The 14,499-nt window shown below is 36.1% G+C and overlaps 1 protein-coding gene across 8 annotated transcripts in view; it reads right to left on the reverse strand.

Annotated features, from left to right (window-relative positions):
* The window catches only part of LOC128559497 (disheveled-associated activator of morphogenesis 1-A-like), a 40,524-nt gene that overhangs the window by 811 nt on the left and 25,214 nt on the right, over positions 1-14,499 (reverse strand). For 3 of the 8 annotated variants that reach the window (XR_008372415.1, XR_008372413.1, XR_008372416.1), the window contains one exon: positions 1,037-1,244. Coding sequence is in view for 5 of the 8 variants with exons in the window: in XM_053551307.1 (XP_053407282.1) it covers positions 1,037-1,192 (156 nt within the window). In the remaining 3 variants the exon portion in view is untranslated. Of the gene's footprint in view, positions 1-1,036; positions 1,245-6,370; positions 6,643-6,789; positions 7,104-7,128; positions 7,274-13,994; positions 14,139-14,499 lie in introns of those variants that run through there. The other 5 variants (XM_053551307.1, XM_053551319.1, XM_053551312.1 and 2 more) reach the window with 5 other exon arrangements.

Genomic DNA, 14,499 nt, shown 5'->3' on the forward strand with positions numbered 1-14,499 from the left:
ATAAATAATGCAGTAAAAAAGTGCTTTCAGCTAAACACAATGCTGGAACATTTTCTCACAGCTGAGAAGAAAAATGATCTTGAAAAAAATCAAGAATTTTCTGTCAAAAGTGAAGTTCTACTTTTCAAAATGTCAAACTTTCTATACATTATTTCAGTCTAGGACAAAGAAATATTTCTCTCTTTTTTTCTCCCTACAATTTATAGGTGGTTTTTTTTTCCTCATATTTTTTCAATCAGTCGTGTAACAGCAAGCCAGTTGCCTAAAAAGTGTTCTTAGACTCATTACTAGTACAAACTTGTTCTCTGCAAGTAACTTGTATTACAGAATTAATGATAATTGACAATCGAATATTTTCGTTTGATAACATACTCTCTATAAGCCATTTCAGCTATCTCAGAGACTGTTATGAACAGAAAGCTAGGTGCTGGTATGCCATTAAGGGTCCACTTCCTTTCTTCTGTCAGTTGCGTTACAGAAAATACTGGCTTCCCTGGGGACAAACCTTATAATATCTTGTCTAGTGACCTTTTGATCTTGTGCTTTACTTACTAAGATAATCAGGTAGGCAGATATATGAGCCATGCCATGAGAAAACCAACATAGTGGCTTTGCGACCAGCATGGATCCAGACCAGCCTGCGCATCCGCACAGTCTGGTCAGGATCCATGCTGTTCGCTTTCAAAGCCTATTGCAATTAGAGGAACTGTTAGCGAACAGCAAGGATCCTGACCAGACTGCGCAGATGCGCAGGCTGGTCTGGATCCATGCTGGTCACAAAGCCACTATGTTGGTTTTCTCATGGTGTGGCTCATATATGCTAGTAAAAAGCAACTGTTTTACCACTATAATGACTAGTTAGTCCTGTAGGTGAGTACTAATTTACAATGCCAATCACAGAAAGAAGCTGGGCATAGGAAGCATGATATGCCTTTGTCCAAACCTTCTAATCCTCCAATATTTCCCGATGTAAGGGACAGCTAGATGCAAGAAGGTCAGTTCTACTCCTATTTGAGAAGGCAAAATATTTACTAACCACTAGTTCCTCAAACATGGCATTGAGCTCATTCTCGTCTGTTGGCATGGGGATATCTAGCGCCATGGACTTCAGCTGTGTGTCACCATCTATACCATACTTGATATCTGGAGGTCTCCCGCCAAAACACCAGCAGAACGTCTGCTTGCTTGGCATTGTGGATCAAAAATTAGTGCTCACTCAAATAGTATGATTTCTTGGTAGCTATCTGAAAAAAAAAGAAGAAATGAGCCGTGCCATGAGAAAACCAACATAGTGGGTTTGCGACCAGCATGGATCCAGACCAGCCTGCGCATCCGCGCAGTCTGGTCAGGATCCATGCTGTTCGCTTTTAAAGCCTATTGGAATTGGAGAAACTATTAGCGAACAGCATGGAGCCTGACCAGACTGCGCGGATGCGCAGGCTGGTCTGGATCCATGCTGGTCGCAAAGCCACTATGTTGGTTTTCCCATGGCACGGCTCAAATAATTGTTTAATATCAGCTGTAAAATAGTATTTGGCTACCAATGAACGGCATAACATCAGCTGTTTTTTGTTTGTTTTTATTTTCATTTGAAAGTAGAATTAAAAGTTTTAATTTCTTTTTTTTTTTTTGGGTGGGGGGGGGGGGGGGGGGAGGGGGAGTGTCAAAGGTATGAGAGTGGCTTTGGTTAACCATGATGAAATCAACAGATCACAATCCTGTAGCATGTATGGATTAGACAACCAACCAGGAAATGGACAGAAATCTTGCCAATTATTACATTATTTCTAACATTTTGATTTTTAGACACCTCATAAATTACATTCTGTTTTAATTCCTACAAACTGTAACTTCCTTAAATTGGATAAAAATAGAAGTGATGAAGATAATTATATAAACTGAAATTTTTCTTCCTTCTTAAGCCAGCTGCATATTGTAAGAAAAAAACACCAATAATATCTTTATAAATCCATCTCTATTATCAAAATTTGAAAGGAAATTTAAATGGATTTTTGTCATTATTTCTGTAACACTATCTTATAGCTGTTTGAAATGATGAAGATACATTCCCCTCCTATCAGATATAATAGCATTTAAGAGTAGGACATCATGTATGCTCGACTGATCTTTCTTGATATGTTTTACTATTAAAATATCATTTTTGACAGGGTTTTTTATGTTTTGAAATATTTTTCATACATATTTGCATAATTTCTATGAAACATTATATATCTATTCAAAAGTCTTATATTAACCTTGTTGAAAGGTTAAACAGTTAGCCTTACATTTATCCAGCATCTTCCATGTTACATGTTAAACAATCCAGTCTTTCTCCTGTTTTAAAGGACCACAGGCAAAGCATGTTAAGGAAAAAGGAGAAACAAAACTTCCCATGTTAAAGGGAATGGACTCCAGATTTTGGTTAAAAATGAACTTCCTTTAAAATTGAAGTTTGGTCATATTAAGGACATAAGGATACGAGTTTTTGTTTCTAAGCTACCTTAGAAATGCGAAATCAAGAAAGGAACATGTTTGTATCATGAATGGAACTCAGGCCGCCACGGCAATAAAAACTTGCTTCCTCCTCGACCAATACACAATGGAGGAACTCGTATTTAACAACCGTTAAATAAAAAGCTTTATAATTAAGGCAGTTTATGCTTTTCAATTTTGAATAGTAAAAACAACATATTCACATGTGCTTCCATAACATATATTCTGTCTGTAACTAAGTTTCAAAGCCTTCTTAAGAAATATAGCAATACTTTCCTAACAAATTTTGTTTTCGCACGAACTGGAGGTAAGTGTCTTTAAATGGCAACCCCCTGGTAGCAGTTTTCATCCATATACAAATTACCATACTAAATTCTCTCATTTGGAATAAAATCTTGTTATATACCAGAAGATGGGAGGTTTCTTTTGGATTTAGAACCTTTTTTCTACATTATTTCAGTTATGTAACTGAGGTCAGTTCCTAGATTCTGCACCAGCACTGATCAGTTCCTCATAAGCAACTGCCAACTTCTTCACATGAATCACAAGTGGAGGACAAATGAATTCAGACAGAACTTCTTCTATCAAAGTCTTCCAGAAGATGTGAATAAACACAACACTCATACATATCTTATACAAAAGTCTGTAAAGTACATACTTTTTTGCAAACAACCTTCTTATATACCATTAAAAGAAATATTATAAAAGATGACTGTCAGCTAGGGACTTGAAACAGTTCCACATATATCTGATTCCTTAAACAGTACAAAAACCTCCAAACCCCTGAAAAGCCAGAACTAAAAAATGTTTCCTCTTCACTGAAAAAGTAAAACAATTAGCTTAGTTATCCAAGGCCTCGAGCAATCAAATAAGGAAAACCACTGAGGACCATGGGAATTGTTTGAGTCAGTCCTCACTGTGCATGAGTCACCAGTGCCCGAGAAAGCTGTTTACCACTGTTTAAACACTCAAAATTGGAAACCATTAAAACAAAACTGTTCCCAATTGGTCCTGAGGTTGCTTATTTAAGAAGGGTTTCACTGTATACAACTTTCTGTACCATCTTAAATCACCTAGCATAAAGATGGTACATTAGTAATTAATGACTGGCTGTTGCACCATATAAACAACATGAAAACGTAATAACCACCTGAGCATAATATCATCAACGAACTGGTTAATATTACATCAAAAGCAAGCAGAAAACAATGACATTCTATATTTTTTAAAGGTGACTTTGTTGACATATTTAATGGATTTTGTCACAATTAGGCCTGTATGAATCACTTCTCATTTATTTTTTCTCATTTAATAAACAATTGACTAATTTCCACAAAATAAAATGACTCACATAGGAAAAAGCCAATAATTTAAGTTGATTTTGAGTTGACCAAAAAAAAAATCTGTGACAAAAAAAATGGTATTATGTCACTGTATGCTAGAGCATAATGAAAAATTCAGAAATACTGACATTTATATGTCATTATACAATATTTAATAGTTTAGATGTGCAGGTGTATGATCAGACACAGTACTTTTTAGGAAGAAGACAGTTGCTTCTGCCATACCTATGCTGATTTTGTAATAAACTCCTATTTCTGCTCTTTATTGAAGTCTGGATTAAGTGGAATCTGCAATTTTTCACTTTTGTAATATCTTCATTTTTTACTACTACAAACCAGATTTTTCCCCATGCATCCCATAAATATAGATCTATCTATCTGTTAACTGTAACATTAAATAGATCTATCACTTTTGTTTCTTTTGTGCCTATATTTTACAGCCAATAAATAATACGCCCAAAGTGCAACAATTAAAGACATTCAGATTTTCTGCAATCAATTCCGATATTTACGTCATAAAATGCCAGAAAAAATACTGACAGGTGCAAAAGGCGGCAGCGGGGAAGCCATTTTTAAGTGCTGCCTCTCAAGTTTTATTGTTTCTTATGTAAATACTACATACTGATAACCAGTCACATGACATGACAGAATTGTTCGGCTGATTCCATTTTTTCCAATTATAAAAGACAGAACATAAGTGAAATTTCCCACCCTGAATAAGAAAGATCGGCAGCAACTGTTAGAAATGAAGTAAAATCATAGCCACCGGGAGTCCAGAACTTAGATGCCACTTCTCAACACTTTTCATGAACATTTACGTGCACGTCAAATGCTTATGTTGACTTACACTATACATACATAAAAAATTATAGTGATAGCATAAATTGGCAAAAAGGGAAAATAAATTTGTGGCCTTCAATTTTTTAACATAAACTACTATAATGTTAAAGAAAGATCATTCATAGAGATTCAAAATTAATATCCTTTATGCAAAATCTATCAAAAACTTGTAAGCAATTAAATTTACACATTTTTTAAGGTTTTGTTAAAAGAAACAAGAGCTGTCACTATTGGTGACAAATACCCCTGAAGAAGGCCCAAGAATGCCACAGTTGTATGCGCAAAAAAAAATCACATATCATTTTGTGACCTTGACCTTGACCTAAATAAGCGTGACACATCTTCTCTGATATGGTTAACATTTGTGTCAATCTATTTTCAAATCCCTTGATAAATGGCAGAGTTATGGACCAGACAAGAAACACCTTTAACTTCAAAGTGTGACCTTGACCTTGGATCTAGGGACTGGGTCTTGGGAATGACAGCTCATCTTATTATAGGGAACATTTACCCCAAGTAATTTCAAAATATCTTCATCAATGGCAGAGTTATGGACCAGACAAGAAACAGACCATGTTAACCTTTGTCCTCTAAGTGTGACCTTGACCTTGGAGCTAGGGGTCTAGGTCTTGCTCATGACACGTCGTCTCATTATGAGGAACATTTACGCCAAGTAATTTCAAAATCCCTTAATGAATGGCAGAGTTATGGACCGGACACGAAACAAACCCTGTTAACCTTGGACTTCTAAGTGTGACCTTGACCTTGGAGCTAGGGTCTGGGTCTTGCGCATGACAGGTCATCTCATTATGATAAACATTTATGCCAAGTTGTCTCAAAATCCCTTCATGGATGGAAGAGTTATGGACCGGACACGAAACAGACCATGTTAACCTTTGACTTCTAAGTGTGACCTTGACCTTGGAGCTAGGGGTCTGGGTCTTGTGCATGACACGTCGCCTCATTACGGTGAACATTTATGCCAAGTTATTTATTTCAAAATCCCTTTATGAATGGAAAAGTTACAGCCCAGACAAGAATTTATCGGACGCACACACGGACGGTGCAATTTTAATATGCCCACCTTCTGGGGCATAAAAACTTTGAAAAAGTCTTGTAAAACTTATCCCTTCACAAACTGTAACATTTGGAAAAGAAAAATACAATAATTTTCAAATAAACAATTTTCTGCTGATTATTGTATAAATCTCTAGTCTTGTTATTGTAACCCTATATATTACACAGAAATACCCCTGTATTTTAAAGGTATGAAAATAGCATTCCTGAAATTTGATATAATATTTCGGCTAAGTTATTGTCAGTGTTTAAATACCGGCTACCCGATACTTTTATGAAAACAGTAAAGTATAAGAATACAATCCTCTTTAAAGTTACAAAAGAAAATACAAAAAATGTATGTATATACACAATATACATTCCATTTTTTGTAGGAAATGAAAATAAACAGTTGGTAAAAAATTTCATTTTATCACCCACTCAGGAGTTCAAGGCAGATTAAAAATGCTGAAAGCAAAATTCTTTATATGTCAGATGCAACATCAAATAAATCGGCACCTGGAAGATATATTTTGTAATAATAATGTCACTTTCTCTTCCTTATTTTTCAGTGACATATTTTTAATCGAAATACAGAGGTAAAATAGAACTTGTAGTAGTTGTCAAGTAAAACCAACCTGAATTTATTCATTAAATATCCCCAATGCCTCCAATGTATAAATTCCGTATTTCGCTTGAGAAACCTTACAGAAACTAGAAATGCACCTCATACACTGCTCACTGACTGCTGCAGACACTTGACAACTTCCAGGAAAGAACACTGCTTAATCTCCATTAACTTCACAATTAATTGAAGTATTACTTCACCCAATGTCAAGTTGTACACAAACCACAACAGTAAAAATCAAGTCCAATGAAAACAAGGAAAGCGCTCAAAGACAAAAAACACTACCATACTATAGCTATAAGACAAACTGATTGAATCAGAAGTATTTCCAGATAGAGCCCTACTTCCTGATATTACACGGATAAAGGACTCTCTGAATTTATATATCATTTTTATCTTATTTTGAATAGTAAAGCTTATAATACTTACAAACTTAAATTCCAGTATCTTTTATTTAAATTCCTCATGAAAACTTATATATCTTGGTTTAGCTATATTTCTTTCGTAACACTATTTCACTTAACACTTCACAGCACCTTTTCACTGTAACAAGATATAATATCACAAATAAACCATCACAAATTCTTTTTTTTAATAAAGACAGTAAACTATCCTTTTTTATACCAACCCATCCCATTTAAATCTATATTAATAAAGAACAATGTATGTTAAAACAGATGCAGATTCAATCAAATAAATATCCTATTCATAACACATTAAAGAAAACAATTCCTATTAAATTTAATATTTTTTATAAATGAAACATACTTAAATTGTTTATTTACAATTAAAATGCATGAAATTGCGCAAAACTTCCTTAATTGTATCATATGTTCGCTAATGAAAATATGGAATTACATTAAGCTTCGCTTCGTAGATTTTACACGAAAATGGATCGCCGAGCCTCTAAGTACGAGATATATCAGATTCATGCTCTATTACCGTTCCTCAATTGTGATTTTGACAAACGAGAAACATTAAAATACTGTAAACACAAAATATACGACAGTAAGCGTGCTCTGTGGCTTACGACCAAAAAAGGAGGTTAATTCGATGTTAAATTCCAGTTGCTCCCATTTATCAATGACAAAAAAGTGTATCATTACCAATTCAAAACATACAGAAAATACATTAGCTTTTTATGAATGACTTTCTGTGTACTATGTATCCCTGCAAATAATTTCTTTAGAACTTAAATAAGGAGGAAGAGAAAAAACAACTAAAAATCAAGAAGTCGTAAGTTTGATCCCTGTATGAGGCGATCAATTTCTGTGCCGAATTAATTTAATTGTAATAAGATAATACAGTTTCTGACATGTTTGGCCTCTGCCTCTTACTCAATCAGTTAAAGTACTGATTCATTGGTTAAGTTGACAGTTCCTCCGACATAGCAACAGTGTATTACTGTTGAAAATGTTACATTTTTCTATTTGTATTTTGCGTTTTATTCGACCTGGCAGGGCTGAGTTAATCTCTGACTTAAATTAATATGCAAATAATGGTAATCTCCAAAAACGAGCAAAATAGGTAGAGCAATATAATTGTTTAATTCCATAATCTTCAGTAACCGACGACTAAAATTCAACACTATATTGGTTAAATGTACTACACACCCTGCACAATAATGTAGTGGACCTTCGTGAAACCCCACCCCGCCAGGTCAAATAAAATGCACTATTCTTGAAAAACATGTCATTTCCAAAATGAACAAAAAATGCTTGACCTAAAAACAAGTCCAAGGAAAAAGAGCATGCTCTAAAAATATATAATTACAAGAAAATGTGATAAGCACCTCGGATAAAATGTAATTCCTGTCCAAGCAAAAAATGTAATTAGAATGCAGTGTCTATGAAGTGTCATTTCTAGTGAGCAATTACAATGGAAGCACCTCCTGAAATTTGTTTTACACATCCAAGTCCATTATTGGGAGGATGTTTCCTGCAGGATAAACAATAATCTCTCCAAGAAAAACCCATGCTCATCAATTAGTGTATCAATCCCTGGCTTTTATGGAATACAATGCAATTACAAACACTTCTTCAAGGCTAAATAAGGTTCATCAAAAGTTCATGGTCAATGTTTTTTTTCTTTTTGCAAGACAGTTTGAATGCTCCAGAACATTTGACAAAAGTGGCAATGCTAGGACTTGGCTGTGAATATACCAACCTTTAGACTGTGGTCATTTCAAAATGGGCATCTGGAGATAGGTCATGGCAAAATCTTCAAAGATACAAGAAAGACAAAACTAGTTGTTGCTGGAGAAAACTGTGATTTCTTTAACAGTGCAGCCGCACAGTGACTGCATCAACTCATTTACAATGCATGAAAATCCAAATCCTGTCATAAGGAGAATTCAAAAACAGTTTCCGCAGATTTTTTTCAAGGAGAAGGTTGTAGTGGTAAGTAATTCAGACGAAAGTTCGGAACACTGTTTATACAAGTTATGAAAAGTAAGGGAAGAATCCCCTTGCTTTTGGGTTACGGTATGGTGTACGAGCTTGCCTGTAACCTTGACCTTGGAGGTTCAGACTTGCAACATACATTCTCATAATGCTTAACATCAATGTGAAATTTCATTGGAACCCACTGATTTGTTTAAAGTTATAGCCGAGGTGTGAAATGTTCCAGACTGGCTGGCAGACAGACCGAGGCACTAATGAACAGAACTATTACTATATACCTCCCTTTGTGATCATAAAAAACTCTCAAAGACTTTAATACTAATAATGCAACATGTTGAACTGATGGGACTTTGCACATCTCTAAGATGAATACCTCCATCAAGCAAAAAAACCCACAAAATGGCAGTGTTTTCTACATCCATACACACAGGAGAATGGGGATATATCTTATTTCTACCCTCACATCTATAAAAAAGATGATAATCTTTTGTGTAATCTCCTTTAATAATTTATGAGCCAAGAAAAAAAATGTATTTCCTCCCATCATTTCCTGATCTTCCACCATTACTGCCAGACTGTAAAAGATTAAGCATGGACAATGATAGACGAGTGTGGGGGAACTCTCCAAGGAAATCTAGGAAAACTAAAACCTCTAAATTTGGTCTTTCACTGAAATGTCTGCTTGATAAATCATTGATGAGACAATGTGTGGATATGTTGTGAATAAATACAGTGTTTTAGTATGCACATGTTGTGCCATCATTGTTTTAGTATGCACATGTTGTGTGCCATCACTGTTTTAGTATGTACATGTTGTGTGCCATAACATGTGCCATCATTGTTTTAGTATGCACATGTAGTGTGCCATCATTGTTTTAGCATGCACATGTTCTGCCATCATTGTTTTAGTATGCACATGTTGTGTGCCATCATTGTTTTAGTATGCACATGTTGTGCCATCATTGTTTTAGTATGCACATATTGTGTGCCATCATTGTTTTAGTATCATTGTTTTAGTATGCACATGTTGTGTGCCATCGTTGTTTTAGTATGCACATGTTGTGTGCCATCGTTGTTTTAGTATGCACATGTTGTGTGCAATCACTGTTTTAGTATGCACATGTTGTGTGCTATCATTGTTTTAGTATGCACATGTTGTGTGCCATCATTGTTTTAGCATGCACATGTTGTGTGCCATCATTGTTTTAGCATGCACATGTTGTGTGCCATCATTGTTTTAGCATGCACATGTTGTGTGCCATCATTGTTTTAGTATGCATATGTTGTGTGCTATCATTGTTTTAGTATGCACATGTTGTGTGCCATCATAAAAACAGTCAGTAGTCATCCCCACCCAGTCCACCTTACACTACTGTACACTTGCTGTTTTTCAGGTCCTTTGGGATCACAGAGTCCATTCAATTTCAATTTATAAAGGAGTTCTACTGCTAGGGGGAGGAGGGGGGGGGGGGGGCACTGAACATTTCTTCAGTTATAGTAACAATCAAATAGTCTGTTATTGTATGACTTGGCTTCAAATAGATTGATTTCCATAATAACCAGCAAAGGGACTCTTCATCAGAATGTCACATGACCTTATCTTATCAGCAACAGAATGTCATTTTTCAAAAATTTCAAAAGGACTTCAAAAATTCCGTCAATATGTCCTGATAAACACCAGAAGCGATCTGCCACAAAGTTTATTCCTTTGCCCACACTCCCCTGAAAATGTACAAGGATGCACAATTTCCACATATGTTTTGAAAACCATCAAATGGTCGCAACTGGCAGGCTTTTCCCCTTTGAAAAAAAAAACATCACATCTTGAATGATTAACTATCTGTGAAAATTTACTTAAGATTTTAGGGGTGATGTATGGGAGAGGAGTGGGTGGGGGGGGGGCACAAAAATAATGTATGATACACTTGATAGAAACATGCCCAATGGGATGATGACAGAGCTCACAACAAATGAGCCGCACCATGAGAAAACAAACATAGTGCATTTGCGACCAGCATGGATCCAGACCAGCCTGCGCATCCACGCAGTCTGGTCAGGATCCATGCTGTTCGCTAACAGTTCCTCTAATTGCAATAGGCTTTGAAAGTGAACAGCATGGATCCTGACCAGACTGCGCAGATGCGCAGGCTGGTCTGGATCCATGCTGGTCACAAATGCACTATACTGGTTTTCTCATGGCGCAGCTCAAATGTGAATCTATACCCTATATTAGAATACATATTTCCATAATGTACTCCCCTGGGCATAGTCCAGAATATCATATGGCTACAAAATGTTTCACAAAATGTCATAACACCCTTTATCAAATCTGTAACATAATAATCAAGTATGTTACAAATTACAATGCTCAGCAAAAAAGATATTAAAACAGGAAAAACAGAAAGAAAAATTACAGTAATTCTCTAGATATAATTTTTTTTACTATAAAATTAATGACAACTTAATAGAAATTTATTATGCTCCCTATATGGAGCAGCCAGCAGTAATTTCAAATGAAAACTCTGATCCTTGCAATATTTATTCTGCATTCTAACACGACCAGCTAATAACCTACATACTTGTAGAGCAAAATCCATCTCGGGTTATTCTGCAATAAACCGACCTTGAACTATGCTGCGTGGGCACTGTGTTTTGGCTATTCCATTTATACACTGTGTGTAAAGATTGAAATTTTCCATAAGAACTAATGTCGTCACCCCTTACGCGGGAGGAAATTTCAAAAGCCAAGTTACTGACCGGAAATGGTTTTCCATGTTCAGGCCCCTGTGACCATGGCCTTTAATAGAGTGATACCAAAGTCAATAGGTGTCATCTACTCCGCATGTCCAACCATCCTATGAAGTTTCAACATTCTGGGTCAAGTGGTTCTCAAGTTTCTGACCGGAAATGGTTTTCCATGTTCTGGCCCCTGCGACCTTGACCTTTGATGGAGTGACCCCAAAAACAATAGGGGTCCACTACTTCATAGGCCCTGCCACCCTATCAAGTTTGAAGGTTCTAGATCAAATGGTTCTCCAGTTATTGACATAAATAGCACTAGCACAACAATCAACAAAATGAACCTGCATACCATTTCTGTAATCTTTCAGTTCATCTTGAGTCTTTAATTCGCCAGAGCAAGGGCACAGGTGAAAACTAAGCAAAATACCTTCATCTGACCACATGTCAGCTCAAATTCACCTTAATAACTTAATTTAAAATCTTTTGGTCAAGACGTACCTGTAATTTGGCCTTAATTAGCATACCTGAAAATCACATGTTACAAATTCAATTCATTTACCTAAAATGTACTTAATAACATTAAATGCCATCAATTAAAGCAACAAGACTACTTCTATTCACAGTAATAACCCCGAGGCCAGTACAAAAAATCTTTAAAAACGTAAACTGTAAAAAATGTGCAAAATTGCGTGACAACAAGTTTCTATTGCCACAGTTTATACACCTTTTGTTCATTTCTTGTTGTTGTATTAAGACAATGTGATATTTAGTTCTCAAACATAAGGATTTTTGTTGCTGTACTTCCATATGCATTTCCCAGGCAACCAATAATACGCTACATTGTTAATTAAGTTTTTTGCAATTATTTCATGACAATGCATCAAAGTTGTAATTTCCCCTAATTTTCAACAACACACACATGCTTTTATACAGTCACGCAAAATAAGACATTTTTCTGTAAACTTTTGTTTGACTAGGTTTCATGTCACTTTTGAACAGTATTTCTGTTATGCAATGGCTGTAAGTTAACAACTGGATTCTGTAGCAGTATTGACAATTCAAAATTTGCACAAGGTGGCATACCTCCAGACCTCCCACCACCACCCACTTAAATTCTGCACCATCCACTAAACCAAAATCCTAGATCCACCCATATAAATGTTATCCACAAGAAGCTGACAACTTCCTCCATTTTAGATACACTCACTTTTGTCAAATTGTCACAATGAACGAACCCCACGCCTGGGTATCAAACTAGCAACCTCTCAACCCATAGTCTTGAGCATTACCTACTTAGAGCTCTGGTCAAGTGTCAACATTTACTATAAATGTTTACAAATTTAGTCACAAGGAATATATTAAAATACTGTATAACCTCTGTGAATGAAACTGCTGTAGAATAATTGGGCCACACCACGAGAAAACCAACATAGTGCATTTGTGACCAGCATGGATCCAGACCAGCCTGCGCATCCACGCGGTCTGGTCAGGATCCATGTTGTTCGCCAATGGTTTCTCTAATTGCAATAGGCTTTGAAAGCGAACAGCATGGATCCTGACAAGACTGCGTGGATGCGCAGGCTGGTCTGGATCCATGCTGGTCGCCAATGCACTACCGGTATGTTGGTTTTCCCATGGTGTGGCTCAAACAGTTTTTTGTTTGTTTGTTGGGGTTTGGTGGGTTTAGAGTCACATTGACACAGTCCAAGTCATATAGAAACTTATTCAGCTTTTTGGTGGAGGAATTAAGAACCTAGGAGCTGCTCCAGTATTACTTCAGAGAAGGGCAGGCACTGGGCAGAACCTCTGACCTTCTGTAACCTAGCTGAATGGCCTCCTCACATGGAGAATTCTACACCCCAAGCGAGGATTCAAACCCACATCAGTGGGGTGCAAGTCAGCAATCTTAACCACTCGGCCACAGAGGCCCCTAGCAAACAGAGATCTACTTAACTATAAAGGCAGATTTTAAGTTTTCACCTAGGCAAGCTTCAATATTAGTAAATTCCCAGAGATATAGCTTCTGTACCACAAATTTTCCAGCAATGTTACTCTTCAGGGGCTGCACCATATCACTAAATTACATTCACTGCAGGAAAAAGGAAAACAATATTACTGAAGATTATTTTCAGATATGACTCATCATCCAATATGACTAAACAAGGTAATTTGGAAAAACACTAAGTGGTCAGTTATTTTGCTGCCTTCATACTTTTTAGACATTTTGATTCCTACACCATAGAGAAGTTGTGGAAATCAGGAAGTAAAAGACCGCATAAATCACAAACCACACAAACCACTTGTGAATATCCGCTATGATGCATGAACACTTCAGTGTAAGAATTTTTTAAAAATCTCAATAACTTTTAAAAGGTAAATATGAAGCTGCTTTAGCTATAGAAACCAAATTTCTTTACAATTTTTTTTTTTACTACAGAAAAATGCATTTTAAAAAGCAAATCTGTAGAACTTTATTATTATGTAATTTACCTCTCTACTACAACAGCTCTCCAAAATGGAAGTTATTTTAAGTCCATCTTTTATACCACAGCTCTATAATAGTACAATAGATCCATATAAATACCCTGAATTCATTGACTAGCACACACATTAAACACACACTGACACTGCTTGGGGGTCAGAACAAACATGCATGCATGCTGAACACCATAGAAAATAGTGGAGAAAAACCCAATATGGAGTATTGGAATATTTCTATGAATTATTGATCTTATTTAAATCCAAGCTCCCTCTCTTACAGATTGAGATTCTTCTTTCTATGGAAATGCAGAGTCAATACTTTCTGGAAAGAGGAAAAACCTCAAGTTGGCAGCTAATTATTTTCAAAATGAAGAGATTATGGCATCCGCTTTATGATAAAAGAGGATCACATATGGTGCAGTCACAAGCCTTTATAAATTAAAATTACATCACTGTGACATGCTGCTAGAAAATTCCCACTGTATGGGAATTCATCAAAAGCGAGAGCTGGTGG

Source organism: Mercenaria mercenaria, chromosome 1 (assembly GCF_021730395.1).
Source record: "Mercenaria mercenaria strain notata chromosome 1, MADL_Memer_1, whole genome shotgun sequence".
In the NCBI taxonomy this organism is placed as follows: Eukaryota; Metazoa; Mollusca; class Bivalvia; order Venerida; family Veneridae; genus Mercenaria; species Mercenaria mercenaria.